At 37.5% G+C, this 19428-nt stretch overlaps 2 protein-coding genes across 2 annotated transcripts; one reads left to right on the forward strand and one right to left on the reverse strand.

Moving 5' to 3' along the window:
• The first annotated feature begins 3514 nt into the window (after positions 1–3514).
• On the forward strand, positions 3515–12793 carry LOC121978386 (thioredoxin reductase NTRC-like). The gene is made up of 10 exons (XM_042530741.1): positions 3515–3916; positions 4704–4917; positions 5100–5205; positions 5847–6112; positions 7794–8073; positions 9323–9430; positions 9704–9790; positions 9865–9969; positions 10767–10897; positions 12460–12793. Exons 1-10 carry the CDS (start codon positions 3691–3693, stop codon positions 12518–12520), a joined length of 1584 nt encoding a protein of 527 aa, XP_042386675.1. The 5' UTR covers positions 3515–3690; the 3' UTR covers positions 12521–12793.
• A 1137-nt stretch (positions 12794–13930) lies between these two features.
• LOC121997824 (probable aspartic proteinase GIP2) lies at positions 13931–15421 on the reverse strand. The gene has a single exon (XM_042552494.1). It carries the CDS (start codon positions 15392–15394, stop codon positions 14105–14107), a length of 1290 nt encoding a protein of 429 aa, XP_042408428.1. The 5' UTR covers positions 15395–15421; the 3' UTR covers positions 13931–14104.
• Between the last annotated feature and the right edge of the window lie 4007 nt (positions 15422–19428).

Below are 19428 nucleotides of genomic sequence, written 5' to 3' on the forward strand. Positions count from 1 at the left end.
CCAACACTCCTTAGACCAACATAGAGGAGATAAATCACGGATGGCTACTAGCCATTAGTGCAGGTGGTCAAGGTATGAGGGAAGGCAAGTAGTGTCATCATATATGTGGCAAAAGACGATTCGATCGCCCCAGCGCTCTCGCCAAATCTTCCCTAGGCCAACACGAAGGAGGTAAATTACGGGTGGTTACTAGTCATTAGTGCAAATGGCCAAGACACAGGGGAGGACATAATGCACCAAGTTTTGACCCCAATACCTTATGCGACAACACCTCATGCCTTGACCATCACACCGCCCTGAAGGGACAAGTAGTGTCATCATATATATGGTAAAAGACAATTCACTCGCCCCAAGTGTCTCCGTCTAACTCATCCTTAAGTCAACACAGAGAAGCTAAGGTAAATCACGAATGACTATTAGCTATTAGTACAGATGACCAAGGTATAAAGAAAATATGCTCGAATGTGTCAAATTTCGACCCTAAAACATCATGTGGTAATACTTTATATCTCAATCACCATATTATCCTGAGAGAGAGTGTCATCATATATGATAAATACAGTTAACCATATTGATTAGTCATGGAATGATTGATCCAGTCTTATATAATTTTGTCATTTATTATTAAGATAAATTTAAAAACCACGCGTGAGAGACAATCCAGAAACCTACCATTTAATTAAGAGAATATTCTAACCATCCCTAGGCCGTCGCGTGATAACAATACTTTTTCCAAACGGTGACGGCTCCAATCCTCCGTAAGCATATTCCAACTGTTCATCCCTTAATTAGTCGGGCCTGGTATAAAAAATAAAATAAAAAATCATAAGCGTATTCTGGCCAACTTGCATCTCTATAAACAAAGATGCAAATTATGGTGATACCAAGTGAAATAGTTCAGGTACCAACTTGTGCTATATTTTATTATTTTTTTCATAAGGCACGTTGATTATATATTAGTTTAATAATCTAAACCATAAATTTAGATATTTAAGTTTTCTATCGCTCCCTAAGTCCTGCTTACAATTTTAGCAGCTTTAGGCACCTTTTTTATGTTATTCTATAATATATTCAAAGTGGGAACTAATTTGTAAGTTTGTTTGTGTTGTGAAAAAATATGAATTTTCTCTCTATATTTTTACTTTGAAATGCTTCAATTTGAATATTTTAGATATTTAGAGTTTAGGATATATATAAATCTTAGTGAGGTTGACTTTAAAACGATTTTCTAAAAGCATTCTATTATTTTCAGTCAAATTTTTTAGTGCAAACTAATTTGTTAATTAAAAATATAAATTTATTTTATATTTAATTAATTTATGGGACTAAGAAATAGGACAGTAAATAAGTCAAGTTGAACTAAATATTAAAGTATTCAAATTATATTTAAAGTATTCAAACTTATTTAATAAAGTAATCGAGCTAAGCTAAACTAGTCCTAAAATGAATTAAATCATTAAAATAATCTTTTTTAACTTAGTTTGATTTTTTTTTACGAGCTTAATTTGTTTCAAGCTTAGTTTAAAGTTGTTTCATTTGTATTTTATCAAGCTTATTTAATTTGTTTGTAATTTTTTTATTATTTGATTCATTATTGAATTTGATAATTTAAACTTATTTATTTATTTTAAAAAATTCTTTATGTTATTGAGTATATTAATAAAAATTTTATTAATAAACATAGTCCATGGATAATATTCATAAATGTTATTTATGAATATTAACGAGATGAATATATAATTGATATTGTGTATATTGAATGAATATAAACAAACTCTTAGCAAGTCGAATACCAAATTTATTCACTAACATGTGATTCATTTACTATCCTACAAAAAAAAATGGATATAATTTAATTTTTTTATTGCGGTGAAAAATTAGTCAATGGACGAGTAAACCACTGAATCGTCCTACCACAAAGAAAAGCTAGATGAGTCCCAAATTGCCCCTACGAGTTGGCATAGTTAATACTGCATGAGTGTTTGCTCCAATAGATTTTGGGATCAATTTTTAACGGATGCAAATTGCCTTGAGTGCATGACCTCCTCATGCAAAAGGCCATTGCGCTAGGGCAAAATGTTCCTCATGATTTATCTGTTTGTATCTTATCATGAGGTCGGTGATATTGAGAAGTTTGGGATGAGTGATATTTGTAGGATCGATGTGTGCTGAGCGGTTAATAACATCCGTGATTTTTTCACACTTTTTCGGAAAGCAAACAAAATAAAACACAGTGGAAATAAGTAAACAGATAAAGCAAGCGCTAACATTTTTGGTTACTTGATTCGAAGCCTGTGATGACACCTACTCCAAGGCTCACATTCGTTAAGTGTTACTTTGGACAATTCACTATTAATCCGGAATATTACAAAACTGAGTACAACATATTTATAATTAAAGTAGTACAACTTAAAGTTATATTGACAATAGCAGTGTTGAAATTGAGAGCTTCTAGTTGTCGGAGTAGCGTTACAACTTCGTTGGATCATCTTTGAAGCAGCACACAGAAGAAAGATTGCGAAGATGAGTTATATCCTACCATCTGCTTGAAGAGGACATTTATTAACTGTTGAAGGCCCCTTCAGCCCCTTTGAAGGCACCTCCAGCTCGGATCTTATCCCCACAGCTTCGGTCGTCGATAACATCTGTTTTCTATGAATTTTATCTCTTCGAAGGCGCCTTCCATCTGGTATCCAAGGTGCCTTTAGGCGCTTCGAAGGCGCCTCCGCACTTCTTCCGCGCGGGCCTTCAGCCAAAGCAGCCGAGGTGCCTCCAACAACCCTGGAGGCGCCTCGGACACGGTTCTTCCGAGCTTTTTTCTGTGCATCTCACTCCCTGCAAGACATATTAGTCCAAATACAAAGTATACCCTGCAAGACAAAGTTAGCATAATAAAATATGAATAATAAATTATTCGATAGCCTCCAGACTGTCCGATTCTGACTTTCGGATTTTCCAGAAATCCTATGTCGAACCGATGTCTATTGTTCCCTCAACGGGGAACGCGTCCTCACCTATTTCTCTTAGGAGAAATTACCTTTTGCCAGACCGATCCTCCAGACCGACTGAACTTTTGTTTAGCGTCCGAGACTTCAGGACTCCATGCTGAACGTTCGTTCCATGACCCATCCATACTTTTACCTAGTCTGTGATCACCAGAATTTTCACCTAGGGTACCTGACTTTAGAATTTCGCTCAAAGTGCTTGACTCGTCAAGACTTCATTACCTAATCATAATTAAGACTTTTTATAATTTAGAATTATCACCCTTAGGATCTGATTACCTCTCCTTACAATTTTTTACCTAACTAAAATCCACTAAAATTTTTCTGTAATCTCAATCATACTTATTAGATAATAGATAAACTTAACTGTAAACTTTTTACCGTAATTAAAACACGGTCTAATACTCTCTGCATCAATAAAATATCTTCAACAGAACGTCACTCGATGTCCGTAAGCGAGATGAAACCAAATGAAACGCATCGAGACAAAAAAAAACAAGGAAATAAAAACGACAAGCAACACAAGCAGAGAGGCGTGAGGACGGTGTTGTTGGGTTGGGCGATCGGATAACGGATGACGCCGAGGCGCTCTCCACCATTGGAACCCTAAACTGGGCAAGTTGCTTCCTCCAAGATCTTCGCTTCTTCCCCGCTCTCCTCCCTCCGCTCCCTCTCCTCCGCGCGGATGGACGTCTTTCGCGTGGGAATGTCGCCGGCCTTCGTCTCCGTGGCGTCGCCCTCCACCGCTTCTCTCTACGCCCGGCTGCCCCTCCTCTTTCGGGTGTCCGCTGCGCTGCCTCGATGCTCCTCCCGTCATTCGGGTCTGAACTCCTCAGTCGGTCGCCGCGCCGGCACTCCCTTCGCTGCTGCCCTGACGGCCTCCCCAGCCGCCGATGTCGCCTCTGCTGAAGGTATAAGGCGGGCGTTGTCTCGCTTCTGCTTTCGAATCCTCTGGAGAATCGTTCGGTGCTACACCGGACTAACAATTGGTTTCGTGTTACCCGGTCATAGAGGACGCTTCTAAATTTCCTTTTAGAAGGATCTCCGGTTACTCTCTTGTTTCATTTTAATCGGATTTAGTTCTCTTTAATTCATTTGTTTGGATATGCTGGAGTGTCATCAGCATCAGTCAATCGCTCGTCTTTGTAGTTTGCTCATAAATGAGAAAAAACAATTACTTTAAAGCAAAGTTAGTGATAGTATCTGAAGAAATTCTCCTAGAAAAAAAGACTATTGACTGTTCTTATATTCTCATGTTTTAAAGGCATGATTGTTAGATCATATTGCCAAAAGATGGATAGTTGACAAACACGAATATTTGCAATAGGTTGTCTTCGTGGGAACCATAACTGATGTCTACTGACACAAATGCTCGACTTTATTTCTGGTTTTAATTTGAATTTCTTTATTTCACTAACAGTTGTTGCTTCGTACAAGTTTATACCAATCTACTTTAGCAACAATAATAACAGTGTTAATTTATGGTTGATTCATTTTAGGAAAATGTCAGTCTGCTTCCCATCTTTTCTTTTATTCTCGCATGATCTGTTGGAGATTAGAATAACATGGTTAATACATTATCTTGTTTTTATATATATTTATTTTAACCTAATTCAATGAGGTACTGTATAGATACTCTCAATCAGCTGTTAGAAACTATCAGCATATTTCTTTAAGAGTTGAAGATGTTTGTTGCAGATTCTTCTGCTAGAGTTGAGAATCTGGTGATTATTGGCTCTGGTCCAGCTGGATATACGGCAGCTATCTATGCTGCTCGTGCAAATTTAAAGCCAGTTGTTTTTGAAGGATATCAAGTAGGTGGTGTTCCAGGAGGGCAGCTAATGACTACTACAGAAGTTGAAAACTTTCCAGGGTTTCCTGATGGAATAACTGGCCCTGATCTAATGGATAGGTATGAGCATCATGCTACATACTCAAAGCTTCCTGATTTTACACTAATCATTATTAATTTATGTTTGTGACCTTTCCTTTCCATCCATTGGTTCCTTATTTTATTCGTAGTTAACAAGTTCAATGACTATAGCCATTTGAATATTATATCCTTACTTGATTATGTATTTTATACTGACGTAGAATGCGCCGGCAAGCTGAACGATGGGGTGCTGAACTTTTTCAAGAAGATGTCGAATTTCTTGATGTAAAGAGTAGTCCTTTCACTGTCCGCAGTAGCGAACATGAGGTGACGATCATTTTGTCTGCTTGATTTATTCTGGCAGGATTTATATGCATGTTGCCTTCATTAGTTCAACTAGAAAAGTAATGTTATGGTGGCTAGTTTGCAAGTGTTTCACCAATGATTCTATATCCTTGCATAAGAAATATGGAAGTCTGGAACTCTTAATTTATGTATTTTCTCATTTATTAAATCTGCTTGTAATTTCAGTAAACGCTTTAACGAATAGCAAAATGGCAAATGATGAGTTGTAGAAGTAGCAGAGTCAAGCCCTAAAGACAGTAGTGGAATGTGATCCGCGAGATTGTGAAACCACTTTTTTCATTGTCCATCAATCATCGTGTTTGTGCATAGATTCTGAAAGATAAATGAGTGATAAGAAGGTTACTGAGCAATTAAGTTATAACTTCATTCACGACACAAGTTTACTGTTAAAGCATTTGTGGCAGTAGTGGGTTTTTGTAAGCTAGTTTATTTGAAGGCAACCTTGCAATTATTTCTGGTGCACATTATAGTATCCTGATGTTAATTTTTTTATTCTATGGTTCCCTTGCATAGATAGGATGCTAATGTTGCAACATCGCTGTTGTATTTCTTTTTCCTATAAGGTTGTGAGTTAATTCCGTTCTCTTGGTTATCATATACAGGTAAAATGCCACAGCCTTATCATAGCAACAGGAGCCAATGCTAAGAGACTGTGGTTGCCTCGTGAAGACGAATTTTGGAGTCGAGGGATCAGTGCTTGTGCAATATGTGACGGAGCATCTCCGTTGTTTAAGGGGCAAGATTTGGCGGTCGTTGGAGGTGGTGACACAGCTACTGAGGAGGCAATATACTTGACCAAATATGCTGGCCATGTACACTTGCTTGTTAGAAAAAACGAACTGCGGGCATCTAAAGCAATGCAGGACAGGTTTGTTTAAGTTTGTTTAACTATTTTGTTCTCCAAAGTTCAAAGTCTTTAGCTGAAGTCCTTGGATTTGTCTCTTGAACACAGATTTCTGTTTCTGGCCACGAGCTTAGCAAGTAACACAAATTTAATTTACCTAACATTTTGTCTTGAAACTTTCTAATATTGTATATTCTTTGCAATAATGAATGTCCAGTTTAATGAGCTTCAATGTTCATCATTATCCAATTTTTAATGAGCTTTAATGAGCTTCAATCTTAAAAAAATTGAAATTCTGTATGCTAATAATTTGAAATTAACGAATTTTATACTTGTAGACTCAAGGGACTTTAATTAACTAGGCCGGATTGAGTAGTCTCTTTTCCTATTTTTACACACTGCCACAATGAGCCACTTGGCTTGAGTAGTGTGATTGCATTTTAGATTTGTGTGACTTCATTCAGGAATAAAATTTTTATCCATCCATAGTAAGCCTAGTACCTCACCCTGGATAATTTTGAAGTTATCGATAGTAGCTTTTTTTTGGAACATCCAGAAATTTGTTTGTAGTCGTCAAACAATGTAAGAAAGTAATCACAGAATTGTGCAGAAATGAACTTACAACTCAAATGTGTGAATGCTGGCGTATTTTACTTGAGAATAATGTTATCTGAAGGATATGACCTCTGTTTTATTTGAAGAAAGATGATTGTTTGGATGGAAATAATTTGTAGTGATTGGTTCTATGATGTGTAGTGAACCACAGGGATGGGATTAATTCAAGGTAGTCCAGATTGGTTCTATGATCTGTAGTGAACCACAGGGATGGGGTTATCCAGATTGGTTCTATGGTGTGTAGTGAACCACAGGGATGGGGTTGGTAATACAGATTGGTCAATACAAAGTGATTGAGCAAGGAAACAAGGATTGCTGGCTGGTGGCTGAAAAACACCCCACCCTAAACCAGTCTCCTGTGCTGACCAGCATCATTATTGTACTGATCAATAAATGATCAACCAAGATTTTTAACTTTGATGCAGGCACTTTTTATTTTGTGGTACATTCATAATTCTAATAGTATATCAAAGGAAACAGAGGATAAACTGGAAACTCAAGTAACATGCTTCAAACACATCTGTGAAAGATTATACTATGCTTGAAGGAAAGGCTGTTTAGTTGCTTTTATATGATCACCACCATTGTTGTGCCTCCCTATTTCACTAGCGTATGGTAAGGAAGATCAGTGGCTGTCTTCCAGAAACAAGGATGTGGTTGTCAAATATCAGGTCATAAAAAAATGTCATTTCACCTTGGATCAAATGTGGTCCGCTTTGATATGAGAACCCCAACCTGTTCTGTTTTACCTATGACTTCCTTATGTCAGAATATTATTGCCTACATTAAAAAAATACCTCTACTGATTTTAGTTAACAATAATTACTGAGAGTTATATTGTTAGATTTACTAGAAATTTCTAGGTTTGAAACACTCGTTGTTAATTATTGTCTTACCCTGCATCTTATAACCTGTCAAATGGTATTCCAGTTATGCCTGACTAGTAGATCAATGCTCATATGTCAATGAATTCAGTTAAGCCTATTCGATGGCTCTTCTACACATGCCTGTTGGTTGAGCATTGATAATGGTAAATATTCAACTCCCTGAACGTTTGTTTAACAGGTTGCTTATGGCGAATGTTTCACAGAGTACTCAACAATCCAAATATCACGCTGCACTACAATACTCAAGCTGTGGATGTCGTTAGCAATAGCAAAGGCCAGATGTCTGGAGTTCTAACAAAAAGAGTTGATACAGGCGAAGAATCAGTACTTGAGGTTAAAGGACTATTCTATGGTATAGGTCATACTCCAAACAGCCAGTTGTTAGAAGGTCAAATTGAACTTGACCATTCTGGATATATCATAGTCAAGGAAGGCACTGCAAAAACTTCAGTTCAAGGTGTCTTTGCTGCTGGTGATGTACAGGTGATTCTTTAAAATTGCCTCGCATTGTCCTAGAACAATTGACTTCTTGTCATGTTCAGATTCCAATAACTTTTTATCCAAAGCAAGTCCAGAAAATGAAAATACTAGCTTGAGATTGAATTTTGGTTATGTTTAACACACCATGCTGTGGCTGCTGGGCAATTCTTATTGCTGTTTCACATTAAGATTGGAAAAATGAGTTAGCCATAGATACGCTCAAGACAGATAAATTTGAATTATATTTTGGATGTTAGCAATCACACAAAACTAATATGTTTGTTTTACTAGTTAAAATGCGTTAGGTTGTGGTGAACATATGCACTGCCACCTTTGTGGTAGGAGTGGCTTGCCACTAAAGCCAGGGTTTAGTCCCTAAGTTGTGCAAAATGCAGTTTCCATGCTTGTTCTTAAAAAAAATTCTGGGCGTATGGGCTATAGCAGACACAAAGGGAGGCAGGAATTTTCTCAAATTTTATTGCTGTGATAGCATGCAACAACTATCTACATTACTTTTGTTCAATACAATCTTGCTCCCTAATCTTTTGACTACATTCGTTTTCTGCATGTCTCCTTGTAGTTGAATGCTTGAATGTTTGTCTGTAGAAGTTCCAAGCTCCAGGCAGGAAGCAAAATTTGAACAGTATGAATACATCTCTAAATACAAACATCCATATATCTAGTGAAAGAGTAGAGCAACATACACAATGTCGAAGACTGAACCAACCCTTTTGTTTTATCGAGTTATCATTTAGCTTTCAAGTTTTATCCTTGTTTGCACTATTTGAACAACTTGATACCACTCCTAGCTATTATTTCCAAATTCATCTTCCAAGCACACTGGGATGCCTCAAAGTTGTGTTTAGTTTGGTGTCAAATTAACTGTGTTAATATGCCCACTATCTAGTGTTTCATACTATTATTCCTATTGATTGCTAAGTGACTGGTTGCCTGCATAAGTTGGTGCAAATGGAAGAGTGGAAATAATCCATTAAAATGTCTGTTTATCCTTGATTTATTGGGATATTGTTCCAAGAATCAAACCCCTCAACCAACTTAATGCTCATCTGTTATCTCCTACTCAAACAAATCCAAAGCTAACAACATATAAGGACTTCTCTTGCATGTGATAAAGGAGCTTATGTTCCTAGTCAATAATATAATTTTAAAAAAATATGATCAAGTAAAAAAAATAGTTTTTGATGATGAAGCAATCAGTTGTGTAGGTTTCTCACCTTTTTTGTGATGTTAGGATCATGAATGGAGGCAAGCCATAACTGCTGCGGGTTCTGGATGTATTGCTGCTTTATCTGTTGAAAGATATCTAGTCTCCAACGGTCTACTTGTTGAGTTTCATCAGGTAAACACATTAAATACGAACAGATAACAGTTTTAATTATAAAGAAATTCTAAATATTTCGGTTACATACTTCATCTTTTTTTCCCTTTGTTGAGTTAAGTTGTCATTCGAGTTGCTTTGCTAAATGTTGTTTGTTTTTGGTGATATATTACCAATGTGTTGATATGGAAAGATTAAAACAAATCTCAATTCAACCACATCATTTTTTTCCATTATGGCTAAAACTGTGCACGATATTTGTATCTGCTATAATTTTCCATTCTCAATTTTTAGCCTGTACCTGAAGAGGTCAAGAAGGAACTTACAGACAAGGATGTAGAAATGGGCTTTGATATTACAAGGACAAAGCATAAAGGACAGGTAACAGAGGTTCTATAGCATGCCAGCAACTTAAGAACTAGCTCTGTTGTTTAACTTGGTAATGGTTTTTGCAGTATGCGCTACGGAAGTTATACCATGAAAGTCCAAGATTGTTGTGTGTTCTATATACTGCACCAACATGTGGTCCATGTCGTACACTGAAACCTATTTTAAGCAAGGTACAATTTCAAATAATTTAGTTAAAATAAAGATACTACTGTGCATAAGTATTTAATCTCAGATACCCACTATTGTCATATTTCTTGTCATCTTTACTATATTCTCCAACAGCGACAGGAAGACTCGTTCCTGATAGAACGTGATCATTGTGTATATAAGCATTGCTCCTTAGTCATTTTTTACCAAAAGAAAGGAAGATATATGAAATTTAAATTTGAAAATCTATAACCTTGCTTTTAGCATCGCTTCTACAGAACCAAACTAAACCCTGCATTCTATATCAGTTAATGAGATGATTTCTCACTCTTAATAGTTGCTGCTAACAATATAGTAATGTTTTATTGCATAGCATATGTAATTTATGATGATTTGTAGTCAGGTTAGAAGTCAGAAGAAATTCCACACAACTAGCATATACAATTTCTTTTAAGAGAAACTAAGTTTTCTGTTTCCTTCTTTGTATGCTTTTCTAAGATTGTAATTTTTAAATAGGTTTTTGCATACAAATCAAGAGAATGTGTATAGCTATTTTTTTATGTTTCAGATTTATGGGCTAGGAAATATCTTTTTTTTTGCCCTCTTTGTCAACTCATTCAACTTGGCTGGTTGACTTTAAGCTTAATAAGGGTCAATGTGTAATCATAATGAAGCACGGAAAGTGGCACAATCACTATTAGATCTTTGTCATATTGGCCTGTACTCTTCGTGTTTTTTCTTTGTGTCAATTCTAAGAAGCCTCAACATGAATATGATTCTTAGTTCTGTTAGTATAAGATGGATCTGTGTCCTATGGCAGGTGATTGATGAATTTGATCTGGATGTGCACTTGGTTGAAATTGACATTGAGGAAGACCCTGAAATTGCAGAAGCAGCTGGAATTATGGGAACACCTTGTGTTCAATTTTTCAAAAACAAGGAAATGATCAGGTTAGATTGTTCTAATCTTTATTTGTCTGCTTATGTTGAAATCTAATGCTTGGACTTTCTTAAACTTGCTTATTATTCTTGTATGTATGCTTGTTGATGAGCTTTTTGTCTGTTTCTGCTGCTTGGTTATAAAAATAAAAATAGGCCAAAAAATTCCTGGAAGGTTGTATCTTTTTGTCATGTATACATTATATGGATCTTCATAGACATTCACTTTTCTTGGCAGCATTAACAAAGTTTAGAATTGTCTCTTCTTATAATAACAAGAGATTAAGGATAGGATTGTGTTCACATATCTTTCTAGCATAGTTTTAATGTTAGCATGTCTGTAGGGTCAAGAGATTTGGAACCATTGCAATTTCATGTTACAAAGCACTGTCGTGAAGTTTTATACTTGTTTCCTTTCAAGCATGTTTGCCGCCTTGTTTAAACCAACACACCTGCTGCACCTTCTTTCTAGGTACCCCAAATATCCTGGGTTTGGTGAATTAAAGCTTCTTTTTCTTTTTCTATTATTTTGACAGCCCAAGCATGCTCCTTAAATAATCCACTCTTTTTAAAAGTTGAAAGGGGTTATTTTGGAGTTCTGATGGAAAACTTGTTGATTGTCTAAGACATGACGTTTTGACTAAAAAAGCATATTAGAGGTTTTGTAGAAGCTTCAGATCCAGCATTCATGTTTTTTTTGGAGTTGCAAGAATCCATCAAGGAATATTGACAAGAACTCTTTGATGGTTCAAAACTTGTCATTTTGGATGAAAACATACAAGAGGCTTCTCAGGGTGGTCTTAGGTTGAAGGTTCATGTGGGTTTTGGTTGAAAATGGTTCTTCACCTTGATGGCTGGAGGAAAAAAAACAATTTGGAAAAAAATAATTTTCATCACATGCTTTCTTGCTTTTCAGATGTATTTGACTTGGAATGGGCCATCGAGAAGTTTTTGTCAATGTCCCACTAAAAAGCATCTGAACTCTCTGAGACTCCTATGAAGTCTCTAGTAGTTTTCTAGCCAAAATAATATAATTTTGATTATCCATTTCAACTAGAAAAAAGTTTGGGGTCTATCTCTCATTCTCACAAATCCACTGGTACATTTGCTTTTCCTGAAAATGGGTATTTTTTTTTTTTAAAAAAAGAGGTTCAGTCAACCGGACAAAGGGTTTTTTGGGTTATGAAGAGAGGTGCCTAGTGTGGGCAAATTGTGCTTTTGGAAATCTGCCTTTAAATTTCTAAGCATCGTATGCTTTAAACTTGATCTGTTATAATTTATTTTAAGAACCAGCATTTTCTTTCCCATTCAGTGTCCTCGTCAAAGCAATGAACATAATAAATGTAAGATTAAGGTAACGCTCTAAACTGATGACAGATACTGATCATTTTTGGTAATTGTTTAATTGTACCTCAAATATATATGGTTGTTTGCTAATTAGTTACGATCAAGAACATGTAGAAGAGAAAAATAGCTTCACGTGTTTGCCTGATTTTGAAACTAGTGCAGGTAATTCTGTATCATTCTGCTACTTTATGAAGTGTTGCTAATTCTCTTGGTGGCTGTACCTGCAGGACTATCTCAGGTGTGAAAATGAAGAAGGAATACCGGGAATTTATTGAGGCTAACAAATGAATGAAACACATTTCCAGCTTAAATAGTCTTTTTTTAATAATGTTTCGCCCTTCCATCCCAAAAGGCCAATTTTTTCAGTCACAGAATCCAAGTATGTAGGAATGCTCAGCGTACAACATGAATGGCTTTCCTAAGGCAATTTAGTTTATTGTAAATTCAGACTCTGATCTTGAGGCAATGTTCAGCGTACAACATGAATGCCTTTCCTAAGGCAAGTTAGTTTACTGTAAATCCAGTTCAAGATTCAGCAATGCATTAACATTATTATGTTTTCGTCCAAACTTCAATTTGAAATCTGGGTTAGTGGCTTAAATTTAATGAGTAAAATCTCATTTGTTTGATTCAAAATTAATAGCTTCCTTGTGTACATTTTTCTAGAGCAATGCGAGATTCTCACTTGTCAGACTGCTCATTTGTTTCCTTATCTTGCCAATCCTTCTGTTGCACGTAGTGTGCTATGTCATGCCCATTTGATGATATCTACTGCAAATTTTTGTAGCTATTTCCCACCCAGTCCTGAAACACAACTTCCAGGTTGCTTCCAATCTCGTCTCAATCCCAGCTAACTCTGCATCTCATGTACCTTTTTAATCATATACTCTGTTTCTCCAATAGCCACCCCTCTTAGTCTGATTTCTACAAGAATCTTGGCAATCCACTCGGTAGCAGCTTCCTGCACACTTCCTTTGCCTTCTTGTTTCTGTCATTTATGAGTATTCCTTTCATCCTGCCCATGTCTTAAAAGTTGCCTCCTCTCAGCATTTGACAGTAAAGCATTGAGTGCCATCTTCCATAGAAAAAACTCCAAACTTTTGCTGGATTGGACACTTACAAATGAGATTCCTGGCCAAGTGAATATGCTTCCTGGAACCCATCTTGATTTCCATTAGTATTTTATACACTGACCATCATTATCAACATGCCATTTTAGTACCAAATGTTAGACAATCTAGTGAACGCTGTGCCTTGGCCACAATTGTTTTGAATCCTTCATGAGCTTGCCAATTGTGCAAAAGGCGGGTCCCGCCGCCCAGCGGCCCCCTAGGCCTGGCCCCACAGGGATCCTAGGAGGAGGTAAATCAGCGGTGAATGCTGGCCCGGGTAAAGCGTGGTGTCTCCGGAATTTAACATAGCCGGCCCAGATTATTCATCCAGTGCGCGTCCATGGACCTTCGACCCTACAACTCATTGTGCAAGGATGTCACACCTTAATCGGTTGATCCAGCCCGCGGGGGCCTTCATGAGCTTGCCAAGCACTTCTTTGTAAGAGACTGATTGGACATGTCTTGGACAAGAATTGACCTGTCATTTTTTTCCAAACAAACTTGTTTTTTTTTAAAGAACGAAGCAACTTGACTTTTTGAGAAATGTAGTTTTGCTTGTTTGTGACTAAATTAAGCTTGACATTGATTTGAATTCGTGATTCATCTCAAAGCCTTCAAATAAACATCAACACAAAACCATTCACTACATATAACTTCAAATGTCCGACACTACAAACCTTAGTTACGATCGAAAGCACTCCTAATTAACCTCATTTATTTTACGGAGAATATTAAGTGCCAATTTGTGGAAGTCAGAGACTCAGAACAGCCTGGAGGTGAAGTTGAAGTTGGAGCAAGTGGTCTGATAGAACAAGAGCGAGGAGCCGAAACCCAACCTCGATCTCCGCAGATCGAATTGCAGCAGGTTGTCCTCTAATTGATACCCCCCAATGACGATCGACGTCGTTGGCTTCGTTCCGCCGTCCACGAATCCCAGGCACAGCGCCTTCCCGCCGGCGCCCGCCGCCACCATCGTGTTCGCCCCCCACATCGTCCAGTTCACTCCCTCACCCTGCAGTACCAGGTTCACCGCGGGAACCGCCGGGCCCACCCTAGTGCTCCCCAGCTTCGCTGCCTCGAAGCAGAGCCCGAACGGCGCCAACGGCGGCACCTGCGGAACCCCCGCCAGCGCCGACGCGAAGGCTCCCACCACCGCCTTGTAGATCGACGTATGCAGGGTCGTGTAGGGCGTCACCGTGCTGATCTTTGTCCCGCCCACACCGTCCTTGCCGATGGCGAGCAGCTTCGCGTCCACCGGCACGGCCTTCTCGCCGACGCGGATCGCCCTGACGCCAATGAAGTACTCAGCCGACTTCTCATTTCCGAAGGAGGCGCCGGCGGTGCTCACCGGATTGACGAAGAGCGGCGTGTAGGCTAGATACTGCGCTACGTCGGGGTTGTAGGTGCCTAAGAATTTGTAGGGTCCATCTCCGAAGAAGATGGCGCCCGTCCCAGCGTACGAAGGGAGGCAGATAGCGAACTTCCGGGGGAGGTGGAAGGCAGAGGAGAGCAGAGAAGGCACGCCGACCTTGTTCCGGCCGAGGCCGGCCATGCCCTTAGCGCCCCTGGCAAGTCCCCTAAGCAGGAATGTGGGAGCGCAGGTGAAGAGGAAGCTGGAGGCGGTGACGAGAGGGCCGGAGGTATACCCGTCGGTGGAAAGAACGGAGAGGACGTCGGATTCGAGGGATCCGCCGGTGCTAGTCTCGATGAAAGGGTTACCGGGGAGAAGGCCGCAAACGTTGTCGCCGCACATGCCGGAGTTGGACATGGCGCACTGAGGGGAGTCGCAGGGGATGTGACGGCGAGTGGAGGAGACAAATCCGGAGTCGCAGTCTACCCAGAGAAAGCGGCCACCGAGGTCGACGACGAGGGAGACGTCGACAGAGGGGGTACGCTGGCGGACGCGAGTCAGGTACTCGAGGGTGGCGGCGTCTTTGGTGACCGGGAGGAGGAGGGCATGAGGTCGCGAAGTGGCCGCACTGGAGAAAGATGAAAGCGAGAAAAGGAGAAGAGAACAGAGGAAGAAGAGCCAAGGTGCCGATGAAGCCATAGATATCTGGAAACAGTACAATGTTGTTGGAATGGACTGGGACGCGGAGTAACTTCTATTTATAGCAAAAAAAATATATATCGATTTAAAAAGTCAGTCAACGTAGTCAAATTTAAGAGAAAATCTAGCCATCATCCAACTAAGACGGCCGGCGCCAATCGCGTACACCCATTGGACACGGTGGAATGTTTGTAACGTTGAAATTGTGATTATAAATTTTTCTCTAATTAACCGTTAATACAATGCACATAATTGAAAATTAAAAATTTCAATATAATTCACTCATAAGCTACGCTAAAAGAATTACTTTATATTAAAATAATATTTGATTATAAATTGTAAAATGAGGATAATGGTACCAATATATATCTTCAATGACAATAGATCATTAATTGCTGATTATATTTGTATATCGCATAAAGCAATTGAAAATGTCAATTTTTATACTAATTGTAATAATAGAGTTAGATGGCTGATTGGAAATTAGGGTAACTAGTTGATTAAGTTCCACATATAGGTGTTGAAGGAGTCATTATAAATTATTTCTGTTTGTTTTATTTCTTCTTAGAATTATTATTTTATTCAAAAAAAATTAAATCAGAGAACAACGATGAAAACTCGTTTTTTATTCAGCAAAGAGATTCCCTGCTATTCTCACATGGGTCTGCCAACTTTAGAATTTTTTAAAAAGAAAAAAAAAACGTGAAGAGCCTCTGTAATTCAAATCAGAGTAGACAGCGTAAAAAGCATCAACGACGAAGAACATCACGGAAGAACGTAGCTGAGTTGAGTTAGTTCTGGTGGTAGATTTATATTAATGGGTAAGGATTTAGTCTTGACTGCCGGTAAATAAATTTTCAGCCGTTAGGTACCTGATTTATTTTTCTGACTATGAGGAATATTTAACGTGAACGTTATAAGTTTTGTATCAATCATGGAAGATATAAAAGAAAATTAATATTGTTATTGAAAGAAGAAGAATGGGAAGAGACTCACCAGGAATAGAAGAGTAATAATAAATTTATTATTTATTGATTTAGTTTGTCTTTAAAAAATAATTAAATAATTTATAGATATATTATAAAACTCCATCAATTGATAGAGTAATAAATAAAAAAATATTACAAGACTCTATTGATAGATAAAGTAATAAATGAAAAGAATAATTAATAGATTTTAATTTTATTTTAATATAATAATATTAAATGGTCTTTTAGTTATAATATTAAAAGGGAGAATGGATGCACGGAAAAGCACTAAAAAAAAAATCTAAAAAGAATTGTGTTTGAATTATTTTCTGTTGTCTGCGACTGCTAAATCGAATCAATTCGATTGCTCGTACTTTAGAATTAGTTTAGTAGAGAAGTGCACGATTAAGTCGATTAAAGCAAACCAAGAATTCTTTAAAAAAGAGAGCCTCGTGGGTCAGTATTTTGATAATGATGATTCTTGAATGAATGAATAAATAAATAAATAAAAATATCACGCGGGTAAATTATTTGTATTTTATTTCCATTTCAAAGAGTTCTTAGACTATTTGTTTTTCATTAACAACTAATTTTCTTTTAATATATAGATTTGACTATTTGTCCACACATTAATAATATTAACGGGAAGATTTTTCTATTTAAGTTTTTTTCTATTAAATTATATATAATTGTTGAATGCTAAAAAGAATAACTAATACCTTAACACATGAAATTTGATGCGAATTGAAAGAGAAACAGAAAATCTAATTGTTGATGATCCTGCCATGGAAACCCGACTAATGAACATGCGTGAGTTGACAGGAATGTTAATTTGGTCGTCAATCACCTAGACACAATGACAATTGATGGGTAGATTTGTTAGAGCTTAGATAGAAGAAGATAAAAAAAAGAAGGTTAAAATGACGATCAGAGGAGGAGTCCCCCAACGAGGGTTCCCGGCATAGTCACTCCGATGCTTAAGTAAATTTTTGATGGAGGAGCAAGAAGTAGAACGAAAAGATGTTTAGGATTTTAGATATCATATGCACGCGTACCTATGCCCGTAGGTAGGGGTGTAACCATGTGGAGGAGACCACCCCCTCTCATATTTTGTTAAAAAAAATAATACTATACATTTGAAAGCCCTCATCGTTATTTTGATTGGTGGATTTATTACTATTTGTTGCCGGAACCGAAATTTATCACATATTTGGAAAGCTCATGACCTAAATTATCAATTGATATCACTTTTATAAGGAAATATTGCAACTTAAAATATTAAGTATTGAATTTAAAAAATATACATAATAATAAATAGATGAACTATATCGTAGGACGCGAAGTGAGTGTACTAAAATAAAATTGAATTGGGTTCAAATTAAATCCAATGGATAGGTACAAAGATAAGAATTATGTTGGTTCAAATCGAGATTGATTTGAAATTGATTTGGTCAAGTTTTGACCGAACCAAGTTTAAGGTTTAAAGGGTTCAATCAATTTAAAACGAATTAAGATATTTTTTTAAGTAAATCTTCTATTTCATTTTTTCCCTCCCTTTTCTCCATACAGACGTTGCAAACCCACCGTACCAAATGTCACCCCTTTGCTCATCCTTCTCTTTTATTTTTCTCTTCATTTTCTTCCTCATTTGCTTCTTCATCTTTCTCTTCTCCGGCAATAGTAAACCTATAATTTTTTTTCTTTTCTCTCCTCTCCTAAGCATAACAGTTCTTTTTTCTTTTCCTTTCTCTTCTCCAGCAAACAAGAAATGTAGCATTAGCTGCTAGCATCTTCCAACAACAAGACAAGCACTCAACCCTCACATCTTCTTCTTCTTCTTCTTCTTCTTGTGTTTTTAGGGTTTTATTGATACCGCAAGAATAGTCATGTTTTGCCTTACCTTACTCTCTTTGTGCCATTGCTAAGCTCACCGAAAGTAGTCGATGTTGCTAATATAGATGGTAAAGTTTTTCTCTTTTGCTTCTTCCTCCCTATCTTCTCTTCTCTATTTTTCTCGAAAGTAACGATCTTTCAAGAGGAGTAAGTTATTACTTTCTTCTTCTTCTATGTTTCATTAATTGAAGAAGAGTTGTAAAATATAAATTTTATTTTATTAGGTTGCTAGTTATGATTATTATTTAGATTGTAATGAAAGCCTCATATGTAGGAATGCTAAATATTATGAGGAAGCGAGATCACAAATGATTTTTTGACTTTGAGAAATATATAAGCCTTGGTGATCGACGGATTGTTGTTTCAACTAAACCAAAAGCTATAGTCAAAATTTCCAATTTAAGTTTGTTTCAGCTTATTAAATTTGAAATTTAGGCTTTTGGATAGTTAAAATAGATTTACACTAATATTTAGAATTTTTTAAAATCGCCCTTCCTGATTGATCCTAGCTACGCCACTGCCCGTAGGGGCGGATCGCCTTTTATAGAATGATGGTTGACGTTTTCCCCCTTCTTGATATTCACATTGTTATCTTTTTCATAAAATAATATGAGATTTGTGTGATTGTTATTTTTTTCTTGAAATAATCCGAAATTTGTATGATTGTTATCATTTTCCTGAAATAATCCAGGGTTTATGTCATTGTTTATCCTTTTCCTAAAATAATTCGAGATTCCGTGTCGGGGTATCAAGAAGATGAGCGCCCAAAGAGATGGGGGTGTCATGGAGTGGAGGGTGCCAAGAAGTCGGGGTGCCAAGGGGTCGAGGTTGCTAGGAAGATGAAGTCAACTCGGTTTTGTTTTTGCTTGAACCGCCAAGAAGTCGGGATACCACAGAGTCGGGGTGCCACAGAATCAAGAGTGCCAAGGAGTCGGAGTACCAAGGAGTCAAGGCTGCCAAGAAGATGGAATTGAGATTGCTAGAAAAATGAAGTTGACTCGGTTTTTACTTTGCCTGAATCACCAAGGAGTCGGGGCACCAAGGAGTCGGGGAAAGTGTCAAGGTGTCAAGGAGTTGAGGTTGCCAGGAAGACGAAGCTGGCTCAGTTTTCCCTTGTCCTGAACCGACACTTGAGCAATACCACCAACCTTCTTATTCACGTGGCACTCTCTG

Source organism: Zingiber officinale, chromosome 1B, assembly GCF_018446385.1.
Source record: "Zingiber officinale cultivar Zhangliang chromosome 1B, Zo_v1.1, whole genome shotgun sequence".
NCBI lineage: Eukaryota > Viridiplantae > Streptophyta > Magnoliopsida > Zingiberales > Zingiberaceae > Zingiber > Zingiber officinale.

Excerpts from the sequence above, each read along its gene's own strand:
- LOC121978386 (XM_042530741.1), top strand. The coding sequence starts at position 3,691 with ATGGACGTCTTTCGCGTGGGAATGTCGCCGGCCTTCGTCTCCGTGGCG. Across the intron at positions 4,918-5,099 it reads GGCCCTGATCTAATGGATAG|AATGCGCCGGCAAGCTGAAC; the intron begins GTATGAGCATCA and ends ATACTGACGTAG. Across the intron at positions 9,970-10,766 it reads TGAAACCTATTTTAAGCAAG|GTGATTGATGAATTTGATCT; the intron begins GTACAATTTCAA and ends GTCCTATGGCAG.
- LOC121997824 (XM_042552494.1), bottom strand. The coding sequence starts at position 15,394 with ATGGCTTCATCGGCACCTTGGCTCTTCTTCCTCTGTTCTCTTCTCCTT.